General features: G+C 40.2%; 1 protein-coding gene across 1 annotated transcript in view; it reads right to left on the minus strand.

Annotated features, from left to right (window-relative positions):
- Positions 1 to 12,367, minus strand: part of ARMC3 (armadillo repeat containing 3) — a 926,167-nt gene that overhangs the window by 838,544 nt on the left and 75,256 nt on the right. The window contains exon 2 of the mRNA XM_044064561.1: positions 8,794 to 8,842. Within this exon, the coding sequence (XP_043920496.1) occupies positions 8,794 to 8,841 (48 nt within the window). The 5' untranslated portion in view covers position 8,842. The remainder of the gene's footprint in view (positions 1 to 8,793; positions 8,843 to 12,367) is intronic.

Below are 12,367 nucleotides of genomic sequence, written 5' to 3' on the forward strand. Positions count from 1 at the left end.
CTCGAACTAATCCCAACTGAGCAGTTCAGGCCATCTATGTACTGCCCACCTGAATCTACATATAAACTGAGCTACTGCAACTTGTCTAAGTTAGATCACTTGCTCTGATGAAGTCTGTTTCTGGATGGAATAGCTATTCATCTTTAATAAAAACCTTCATTATAAGGAAATTTCTAAGCCTTATTTTTTCCTTTTAAACAAGGAATTCCTCTAGAAGTAAGGTATTAATTTTCATGTGGTCTGGGCAGGATCATGGAGCTGTTGCCTCAATCCAGTTCCGTTTGACAACTCTTAGTCCTGAACTCTCACCAGCAGAAGGTTCAGGATGGATTTCCAGAACTGGTTTCCTTGGACATTTATCTTAAGATTTTTTAGGACTTCAGACGTAATGAATAAGTCACAAAAAATGTCTGCATTCTGATAACAGCATGTGTCTGGTTCTCATCAAGGTACAAGTTTCTTGTTCTGTTTTTAGAACTGTTTGTGTGCTATTATCATAGCATAAAACAGACCTTAAATTGTCTTATTCCTCTTATAAAATGGAGTTTGCATTTATAATGCATTTGTAGTTGGGTTTGCCTCTCTTATATTTAGGATTACTTGACTAGGATTCTGAAAGGCTTACAGTGATACAGAAGCCCTAACTTGGAAGATTTTCACATTGTGAGTACTCACCTACTACCGTTTTCCCCTGGAGGTGGTCAACGTGTGGAAAGCAGTCTTGCTGATGGAACTCCATGCTAATGTGGCAGTCCAAGGAAGCAGCTAATGCAAGTGAGCCATGTGATACTACCTGGAAATGGGAGTCAGACAAGATTAATGTGCATGCATGCATGTCTGCGTAGTTGCCCTTCCACAGTGTGTATGTTGGGATATGCATGTAGATGTGTGAGTGACTATTTCAGTCAGTGTCAATGAACAGGTGTTAGAGAGTTTGCTTGTGGCTGCTAGTGTGTGTGTGTGTGTGTGTGTGTGTGTGTGTGTGTGTGTGTGTGTGTGTGTGTGTGTGTTTTGAAGCATGCATGCAGGTGTGTGAGTGAGTGGGCTGTCAGCGCCAGCAGTTGTTATGGGGCTTGTTTGTGGCTGCTAGGATATGTGTGCGTGGGGGGGATATATGGGAGTGTGTGTGTGTGTGTGTGTGTGTGTGTGTGTGTGTGTGTGTGTGTGTGTGTGCGTGCGTGTGTGTGCGTGTGTGTGTGTGTGTGTGTGTGTGTGTGTGTGTGTGTGTGTGTGTGTGTGTGTGTGTACATGCGCACTCACTGGGATATGGATGTGTGTGTGTCAGTGAGTATGTCCATCAGTGTCAGTGAGAGTTATAGGGTTTGTGATTGTTGAAATGTGTGTGTGTGTGTGTGTGTGTGTGTGTGTGTGTGTGTGTGTGTGTGTGTGTGTGTGTATGTGTGCGCTCGCGTGTCTATTCACTCACACACCTGCATGCATGCTCAATAGATTCCCTAGATTCCCTAACCTTGCTCACTCTCCGCTTATAACTTACCACCAGAATACTTACAACTAGCAGCCAAAGCTATAGCTTACCCGGTTAGCATTCTTATCAATCATTCTATTACTGAATCATATGTGCCTCAACTATGGAAAAAATCCATTATTACCCCACTTCACAAAGGAGGTAATACTCATGATCTCTCAAACTACCAGCCCATCTCCATTCTCTACCCACTATCAAAAATCCTGGAAAAATGTATTCAAACCCAACCACTAAATTATCTCATCAACAACAACCTCCTAGCTCCCAATCTTCTGCCCTGGTCATAGTACAACCTCAACTTTACTCTTCTTTACTGATACAGTGAATAAAACTCTTGATGCTGGCCTATCCACTTCAGTACTCCTGCTGGACCTTTCAAAAGCCTTCGACACAGTATCACACCCTAAGCTTTTGCAACACTTAGAGAAACTTGGATGCTCTCTAAGTGCAATATCCTGGTTTTCATCTTACCTAAATAATAGACAGCAATCAGTTAGATGGCATAACCAACAATCAGATTCCCTAGCAGACAACACAGGTGCCCCACAAGGATTCATTTTAGGACCACTACTCCTTAATATATTCATTAATGATTTAAATAAAGCTGATTGGCAGTAGATTTTACGGTGCCGAGTTGCCAGCTCGACGCCCAACCTTCAGCGAAGGCACGCCCACTCATGCATGTCTTTCGGAGGCCACTCGACCACGGGGAGGACATGTAGACTCCACACAGAAGGCAAGGCACTCCCTGCACTCCAGCCAAGAATCGAACGGGAGAACCTCTTGCTGTGAGGCAACAACGCTACCGCTGCACCACCGCGGATCTTACTAGTCTATTTTATAAAAAGTAATAAACTTATTTAGCCCCATGCTGAACTCATCCATGAACCGTGCCTCCAGCCCCATCTTAAAGGCTTGCTAACTAAGGGAGCAAAGTTACTGAGCCATGAAACAGTTATCAGATTATGCCCAACAGCACAGACAAATAGTTACTAGGTCTCATTCAGCATGCACTTTCTGGATCACTTAGCTTCACTTAATGGAGGCAGCAGTAGTACAGTTGTGTAAACTGTACTTTTTTATAAGAGTAGAAGTTTGAATTCCTTACTGCTTCGTTAGCCTTTAGGCTATATGGGTTGTGTCTTGGGCCAGCTTCTAAAAGCTCTGGCTCCCTCCCTCATTTCCGCTACGACTGCTGATTGGTCAGCCCTGAGGAAGGAAAATCAGCAGTTAGAGTGGAAAACCTTTGTTGACTTCTTGCCTAAAAATTAACAAGTACCATACTCATCCTTAAGTTAACAAACAAAAAATAACCACCAAACTATTTCTCAGCAAAATCTATATACAATACTAGGGGGATGGATGCTGTTGCAGAGGTGAGGAATTCAAACTCCTACTGTTATGGATAAATGCAACTTACAGCTGTACTGCATTCTTCATTCCCACTGCTGCAGTAGTCTTTAACCATATGAATTGATTACCAAAGCCTATCTAACATGGGAGAAAGAATGATATGGATCCCAGAACCCTTGGTGAATGGATCTGGCAAAGCCAATCCTGGATCTACAAAAAGGAATCCAGTATGAAATGCTTTGTAAAGGTATGTACAGAGGACTATGTAGCTACCTCTAGAATGGCTCTAGAGTCATCTCCTTTCCAATATGCCATCGAATAATACAGGGCCACAGTATAATGTGCCTTGATACTGCCTAGAACTGTTTTCCCATGATGTGTATAACAAAAAGTAGTAGTCAAGACAATTATCTGGAATAGCCTCTTGTGACATGGGTTGCCCCTTCTCAGTCCCAGCATAAGAAATAAATAGTTCATTAGCTTTTCTAAAGGACTTGGTTCTGTCAAGACGGTACCTGAGCTGCCTATGCAATTCCATAGTAAGTAGAATCCTCTCTCCCTAGTTCTGAGAGTTAGAATAGAATACTGTGAGTTTGATGACCTGATTCAAAGTAAGTTCTGAAACAATGTTAGACAGAAATAAGTGATTTTTTTTCTAAGTGACACCCTATCCCTATAGAAAACTGGATAGAGTAAACACGCCATGATGGCTTACAACTCAGATTCTCTTCTTGCAGATGTCAGAGCAATAAGAACAGTTTTTCATGTAATGAACCTTCAATGTGCCTGATGTACAGGTTCAGATGGAGATGTGGTTAACTGTTCCAGCACAAACTTAAGATTCTAGGAAGCAGCAAATATTTGTGTGGTGGTCTCAGGTGTAACACTCATTTCAGAAACTGTTTTTACTGAAAACATTAAAAAATGTTGGGGACCCATAGGCAGACATGCTGAAACAGCTGCAAGATGAACCTTGATAAAAAGAGTACAAAAGGTCAGAGGATAGTAACACAGCCAAATATTTGAGTATCAGCAGTACATAATCCCTAAGAGGGCCCTGGTTATGGTCTAGGCAACAACTAGAAAAAAACTCTTCCGGGAAGCTAGCTGAAGACGTTTGAGATTAGAGTGCATGAAATTCCCACTGTTGTATATGAAGTGGTCCAGTTTGTGAGAAATCTTGCTGTAACTGCTCTTGGCCAGTTCCATAAGAATAGATAACCATTGCTGCCTGGGCCAAAAGGAGGTCACCACAATTATTTTTGGAGAGTTCTTAAGAAACTTCAAAATTACCCTGGATCTCAGTGGAAAAGGCAGAAATGCATAAAAAAATATTTCTCTTACAACAGAATGAAACGGCATCTGTTTTGAAATAATGCAAACAGTACTTGAGGTATTCCTCAAAATTAGATTACTTCCTGGAAGAATCCCTTGTTCACTTTCCATTCATGAGGGTCTGTCCTGGTCCCGCTCAGCTTGTCTGCCAATAATTTTGCTGTGACTTAAAGAAAGATGCTTGGAGAGTTAAAAAGCACTGAAGAGCTAACTTCCAAGTTGCCATAGCCAGCCTGCCCAGAGGGCACAACTTGTATCCTTTTGTTTGTAGATCTATCACATCTCAGTAGTGTTGTCTGTAATCTACCTCTGCATTACAGAGATTTGGTCCTGAGGATCAAAGGTGATGAACAGATTTTAATGCATGGATCGCTGCCAATATCTTTGGTCTGTCTGAAGAATGTCACAGGTCTTTCACCTTTACTTCATGAAAACTGCTCTCTTCCCAAGTAAAACCTAATGTGTCTGTAGTTGCAGACAGACTTGGAGTTTGAGGAGAAAAAGGGGGAGACTTGCCTTTGCTTGTATTTGAAGTCTCCACCACTCCATTTTTTTTTGCAAAGCCCAAGATTGGGATCTGAAAATCTGGAGGATGCAAGTGCTGGGTCAATGTGTTTTTTAGATACCACTGAATATTTCTCATTTACAACCTGCAAGAGGAATCATGAGAATCATAGATGCCATGAACCCCATAATCATGAGAAGCTCTGTGGCTGAAGTCTGAAACTGAACTGAGACACTCAGGATGGTTTCCAGATAAAAATACACCTTATACTAAAAAATACACCTTATCCTGTTTCAAAAAGGCAACTTGTTGCAGAGTGTCTATAAGACATTCTAGCCCCGTGTGATGGGGTCAAGGAGGATTTTTGAAAGTTTAGCTGGAATTCTAGCTTGGTCATAAGATATGAAACCCATATTAAAGACTCTTGATATCTAGGAGAAGACTCTACAGAGATAAGTAAGTTGTCCAAATAAGGAAAAATGTGAGTGCCATTCAGTCTTCAATGAGCTGTGACTGGAGCTAGGCACCTTATAAACACCCTTGGAGCAGTAGATAACCCAAAGCATAATACAGAGAACTGATAATGTGACCTGGAGACAGAAAAACTGAGAAAGTTCTGAAGCCTTTGGCTATGGCAATGTGATGGTATTCATCTTTTAGGTCAAATGTTACCATAAAGCTTCCCTGGGGAATGAGTGGGAACAGTCTCTGAAAGGTCGACATCTGAATTTTGGAACTTCCACGTATAGATTTAGGAAATAAACATCTAGAACTGGTCTATCCTTAGTACCAGAAATATTCTGGAATAGAAATCTTTGCTCCTTCGATTTAATGGCACTGGTCTTATGACTCCTAATGTGAAAACATGCTGAAGAACCCGAAGAAAAAATTCTGTTTGGTTCAGAGTTCAGTGAGGAAGTGAGGAAGTTACTTGACAGAAAGATTGGAAGAATGCTGGTATAGTCATTCTGAAGTTGTAATCTGTCCCTTTTCTGGAAAATATCCTTGTTTCTTATTTTTCCCCTCCTACCATCTCTTATTGTTTATTCGTTTAGCCTGAGAAGGCAGGGGTTGTTTGTTCGGTTTCTTAGGCTTGAAATAGGACTTGGGAGATTTCTAAGTGGGGTGGTGAAAAATCTTACAAACACCCTGAATACCCTGAATCAAGTTTCCTCTATCATCAAAAATGTCTGAGGATCTGAGAAGCAGAGGGGCCAAATAAAACCTTTTAAAATTTCAGACTTTACCTCACAAAAAAAAATGATTTACATTCCCAGGTATACCTTCTCAAAACAGTAGCAGAGGTCCATGGCACAGTAAATGCACAATCGTATACATTTCCTAAAGCATGTTTAGACACGAGACATATTGGAAGTAATGAAACTGAGCCATATACTATCTTCATGGGGGAATACTGGTATGTAGATTTCTCAAACTGTCTATACAAAAAAGCAGAAACTTCTGCTTATGGGTCAGATACCTAAGAGTTGTATATGCCGAAGTGGAAGAGGAAAAATTGTCTTACCAAATCCGTACAGAATCTTCCCCTCTATGTTCAGGCTGGATGTTCTCTGAAGTCTGTTACCTGCTGGCATAGGTGTAAAGTTAGTTGCAGGGCCAGACCTAGTTAGAGCAAGAAAGTCCTTATTGGTCTGTGAAACATTATAAAGCTTATTTGCTTTATTGGGAACTGATGTTTATGAATAAAGGTTGGTATGGACGGCATTATCTACCTCCTCCTAGGCTGGCAATAAAGGAAGGATAAGTACAGAGCAAAACAGCATATCATAAGATCTCCTTAATTCCAATGGAGCATTCATATGTTCCCCTAAAAAAAACTCATTCATCCTGGCAGTTAACTAAGAAACAGAATTTCTCCAAAGGAGGATGAGAACACTACGATTCATTATTCAACAAGATACAGGCTAGAAAATCTGCAGAAGATGAAGCTCTGTCTCTCAGTATCAGAATCACCTGATACGTCTTCCTCATGAATATTTTGACTACATACAGTCTACCAGGACTGACAACTTCTCTGCTGAGGAAAGACAGTCCTCTTTTCTTATAGCTATCCTTTGCTTATGTTTAGCTTTCTGATTTTTTCTTTACAGGTAACTGAGAAAACTAACCTGGAGAAGGAATACTCACAAGGCCTCTACCTTCTGACACATCTAGATGCATCCCCCAGAAAATCTCTGTGGCCAGAAAGGATGGTGCTCCTCTGCCCATATAGAACACTGGAACAGCTGAAGAAGAAGTGACTAACCCCTGGCTTATGGCGTCTGAAAGGGCTACACGACAGGAAAACAGAGAGGTAAGTGAGTGGTCAGAAGAGCAACTGCTGACCACTATAGAGTCATCCATCATCAGCTGAGACTAAGATTGAGCCCGCAGAGTCAGCAAGATCTCTCTGATAAGCATTTTCTTTCTTTCTAGGAACTCCGGAAAACAGATCTGCAGAAACAGGATAAGTAGCCAGTTGCTACACTGGGTATGTGGCTACAAATATGCCACTTCAGTGCCCATTCCTTGCAGTTTTTAAGAAGAATCACTGCCATAAGTTCATATGTTTATATTATTATTAACAGTTTCAAAATGAAAAGAAGCAGGGATAGATGTCTCCCTATTGAAATCTCAAATTGCAGAGTCCTGTGACAGAACAAAAAAAGACCAAAAATACAGGAGAGAAGAGAGAATATCAAATATCACTCCTCTCCTATAAGCATTTTTTTTTCAAGGGAGCAAGCCCTGTACACTCCCCAGACTTATTTATACCAACTCTGAGGTCACCATACTTCAGAGAAAAGGCAATATTCTGAGAAATGATAATTTCAGACTTAGTAAATGATTTTCAGCCATTTAAGCTTCCACAGCTTGAGATTTCACAATGCGGATCCTGAAATTGTAAATGGCCACTGAAAATATACCCGAATACCAGACCCCAAATACAGTCAGGAAGAATACAATTAAAGTATTGTGTGGGTAACTGTTTAAAATGTTGGAACTCGCTATACTAAGTCCCAGAATGTGAGGAATGAATGACCCAAAATCCAGACTTACATATACTAAGTCTGAGACTGGATCAACATTGGCTAGCTGAGTTAACAAGGTGTAATAAATAAATAAAATACAATCAATAAGATGTACTCACAAGAATGTTATCATGTGAACAACACATACTATACCACATGAAGGCATTATCAATAAGATATCCACCTTCAACATTGATTCTTACATAGCAAAATGGATAGCAAATTTGGCTTAAGGACAGAATGCACATTGTCCATGTAGCAGACACTTTTTCTAACAGAGAGAGAGCGAGAAAAGGTGATCAGTGGTGCCCCACGAGGATCTGTGCTTGGACCTCTCATGTTTGGCATTTACTTCTCTGACCTTAATACTGACAACAGTGATAACTGGTTGAACAAAACTGCAGAGGACTGCAAATTGGGCGCAACTGTCAAATCCCCGAAGATAAACACACACTTCAGAATGAAGATTCATGGATAAACACCTCCTGCTTTAGATAAAGACTATGGCTACTTGACCAATTGCTTTGTAAATCATATGATTCTATTATGCTAAGAGGAACTACCATGCACAAATAGTAACATTACAAATGTTCCTACATGAATGAGCCTAAACACTGAAACCATAGAAAGAGTGGGGCAGAAGGGGTGGCTGCCCTGGGTGCTAAATAGTAAGGATGCCACTTGGTTTGTGAAATTTAAAAAAAAATGAACCACTTGACAATTCAAAAGCTGTCAAACTTTAAATTTCTTTCAAAGCAAGCAACAATTTATTGGATGGCTAATATTACCTAACAACTTGTTGCTACCATAGTTTACAAGTTCTCACTAAGAGGTCATCAGCTATGATCACCTATAGACAGTGAAGTGTGAGGATATCAGCTGGATTGTATTACCAAGGACACTAAACTGCCTTGCTATAGCTCTGCTAAAGACAAATACAGGAGGCAAATGCAAAGTACAACTATACTTTAATATGACAGTTCACACTGTAAACCTACTGCTTAAACAAAAGCACTAATAGTTTAACAATTCATAACCTTTCACACAATATAGTGTGAATCCTATAGTTCACTGATACTTACTGCATCTTTAGGAGGTGGTTCTGTCTCCTTTTTCACCTTCTTACCCATCCTGAAACACAAAAAGTATAAAACAATAAATAATATTCTGGTATATTATACAGCTTTCTTGCAATGTGCCTTAAATTAATATTAGGCCGTTACTCATAATAAATTTTTTCTTTATATTACCTAATTGGAAGTAATTTTAAAGTGTGCGGTTTCAGAGACTAAGAAGTAATTCATTCGATATAAAACTTTAAAAAGGGAAAAAGAAAAGAAAAAATGTAAATAATGCACAACAAATACAGAATGAAATGGACACAGCATCCCTCTGACCAACATTTCTTGAATTAAAAATTATGTATTCACCATACTTAGGCAGCTGTGTTATCCATTTTCATTCTTCAACAAATGGGTTACAGCTCCGTTACTCAGATCTGATTCAGCCACATACGACAGACTTTGGATCCAACTCTTGAGCTCCTCCCTCTACTCATAATGCCCCAGTCCATCCGCAATATCTCAGATTGAGTTTGTTGCCATAAAATCCCCATATATTAGATAGAGAAAGGAATAGCTGAAAGAATAGGGCTCAAACTGAAAATTCTAAGTTCCAATAAATAATCCAACAGGTTCTTCCAGAAGACTTTAAGATAGGGATAGATGGGGGGGGAAGTTGAGGAAGAATGAAAATGGACAACACAGATGCCTAATCATTTTTATTTTATTTATTTTATTTTACATTTGCTAACCGGGGGAGTCCGGCTGGACAGAGGTCTGTTTTCAGTGGAGGCCCGGGGAGAAAAGCTCCACATTCAATAAGATACAAAACATAAATTGTTGACAAGACAATAGAGCTCATATACTAGTTTAACTACACTACGCATTCACAATAGAGCTCATATACTAGTTTAGTTATGCATACACAATTTCACACATCAAATAAGATACAAACATAAATCATTGACAACATTAGAGGACATAAACTATTTTAGCTATACATTCGTACTTTCACACAGTCATGATGGTTGACATTATTAGCTAGTCTGTACATTTTCTGTGGAGTCCTGGTTGAGAAACTTCACATAGTAGTAATACAGAGTGTGTTCCTGACATAAGAATAGCTGAGGTTTAAGTCTAGATATATGCAATCATTATATACTTCATTCATCATTGTTGGCAAAATTGGCTAGTAGCATTGCTGTAGGTTGAAAATTGCAAGAGTGAGGGAAGAGAGGAGAGAAAAGAGAGCAAGAGTTAGAGGGAGGAGTGGAAGATTTAGTTAGCTGTTCAATCGGCATTAGACTGACCTTAGGAATGGGTAGGAAGAAAAAGCTGACACTAGTACAGTGAGTCGATCAACCAGGGGAGAGCACATAACCAGGGGTGAGCACATAACCAGGGGTGAGCACATTACTTTTAAATTGGATGTTTCCCTTTTCATTCTTCCTGAATGAATGGGACAGAGTCCCCAGCTATGTCAATTTTGGGTGGCCATCATGGAAGGATATTCCAGAGAACTGCTGAGCCAAAGGCAACCCTGCTTCTTGATATTAGATCCAATTTGTAATGAGTAACAATGGTATGAGCATTGGACCAAGTGGCTGTTGTGCAAATATCATCAATAGAGGTTCTTGACCAGAAAGCAGATGAAGTGGCCATAGATTTAGTTGAGTGGGCTTTAGGTAGTCTTGGTAGAGAGATGACTTGTCAAGAATAAATCCAAGAAATGTAATCTGTAATGCATTTAGCTAATGTAACTTCAGAAACTGGATAACCCAGTCTTTTTGGTGAGAAGGAAACAAACAGCCGATCTGATTTTCTGATTTGTTTTGTTCTGTGGAGATAAAAACGTAATTGTCTGCGCACATCTAGGAGATGTAGCATGGATTCTCCTTTGTTTGAAAAATTTGGAAAGAAAACCAGTAAATTAATGGATTGGTTAATGTTAGACTCAGAAGCCACTTTAGGCAAAAAAGATCAGCTTGTTTGTAAAATAACCCTATTTTATGGAAAATAATGTAGGGAGTCCTTTATCAGAAATTCTTTTTACAGAAGTTATAGCTACTAAGAAGGCTCTTTTCCATGAAAGAAATTTTAGATCACTTTTTGCTCAAGGTTCAAAGGTTTTTTTGAGTTAGCCCTTGCAGCACGACAGTCATATCCTAAGGAGGTGAAAAATCCTTTATTGATGGCCTAAGGAGAAAGATTCCTTTTAGAAATGCTTTACATAATTTGGAAGAAGCCAAAGAATAATTTCTGTCTCCTGTATGAAAGTTTGAAATGGCTGCCAATTGCAGTTTAATCGTAGAAAAACTAGATCCTTCTTTAAAAAGGACATCCAAAAATTCAAGAACAGCAGAAATCAGAGCAGAAAAGGGGTCAACATCATTTTTCAATGCAGAAAGAGACAATCTTTTCCACTTGCTCTTGTAAACTTTCTTAGAGGAATTGTTTTGTGAGGATAATATAATGATGCATACTGGGGAGGAAAGCCTGGGCTGCCTGACAATTACTGGAAGTGGAGAAAGCACGTGGTCAGCTTGAGGGCCTGGATATTGGGATGACTCGTCCCTGAGGGGTATGAGAGGAGATCTGGAGCTGGGTCCAGTATCAATGGAGGATAACAAAGATGAGACCAAAGGCAGAGGAACCTCACCTCCAGAAAGGGGCTATGAGGATGACTGAGCTCTTCAACCAGGTTGATTTTTGTAGAAATTTGGGGACCAAGGGAAGTGGAAGATATGCATAATGGAGACAGGATGGCCAAACATGGACTACAGCATCTCTCAGTGACTTCCCTTAAGGGGAGATCAGGGCAAAATACCTGCTGTACTTGTTGATATGGGGGGATGAAAAGAGGTCACAGCAAGGCTGGCCCCAATGATGGAAAATCTCTTTGATCACAGATTGATTGAGAGACCACTCATGAGGCATCAGAATGGACCTGGTTAATTTGTCTGTTAACATTTTCCCCAGGATGTGCATTGCAACTAGAAAGCAGTTGGTGGAGATCATCCATTGCCCCACTCTCATAGTCTCTGCAAAGGTGGTAAGATCAGGTTCCTCCTTGTTTGTTGATGCACCAGACAACAGACATGTTGTCAGTCTTTATCGTAATAGTCCTTAGAGGAAGAGCATCTTGGAATTCCTGCAATCCTAAAAGAACTCCTCTCATCTCCAGCACATTGATTTGTGAATTGGTCTCTTGGAGGAACCACGTGTCTTGGACCATCCTTCCCAAGAAATACCCCCCCCCCCAACATCCAAACTGGGAGATGTCTGCAGTCACTGTGGCCAGTGGGGGCAGTAGAACAAAGGGTCAATCTAGATAAAAGTCCTCCAACTGGCTCTACCAATGCATGTGGTGTTTGCAAATCCATGTAAGCTTGACTGGAAAAGATAGGGGTTGTCGAAGAATAGACCATTGAACAGCTGGAGTCCACTGAAGAACGCTCATATAGCATTGTGCACAGGGAAGTAATACTTTTGCTGCTGCCATACATCCCAGCACTTGAAAAACAAATCTGGCTGGAGGAGATGATAGGGAAAGGATCTGATGAACCTGAGATATGAGCGTGTCTATGCAATGAGT

This window comes from Protopterus annectens, chromosome 3.part0 (genome assembly GCF_019279795.1).
Source record: "Protopterus annectens isolate FY-2018-M chromosome 3.part0, PAN1.0, whole genome shotgun sequence".
Lineage (NCBI taxonomy): Eukaryota > Metazoa > Chordata > Ceratodontiformes > Protopteridae > Protopterus > Protopterus annectens.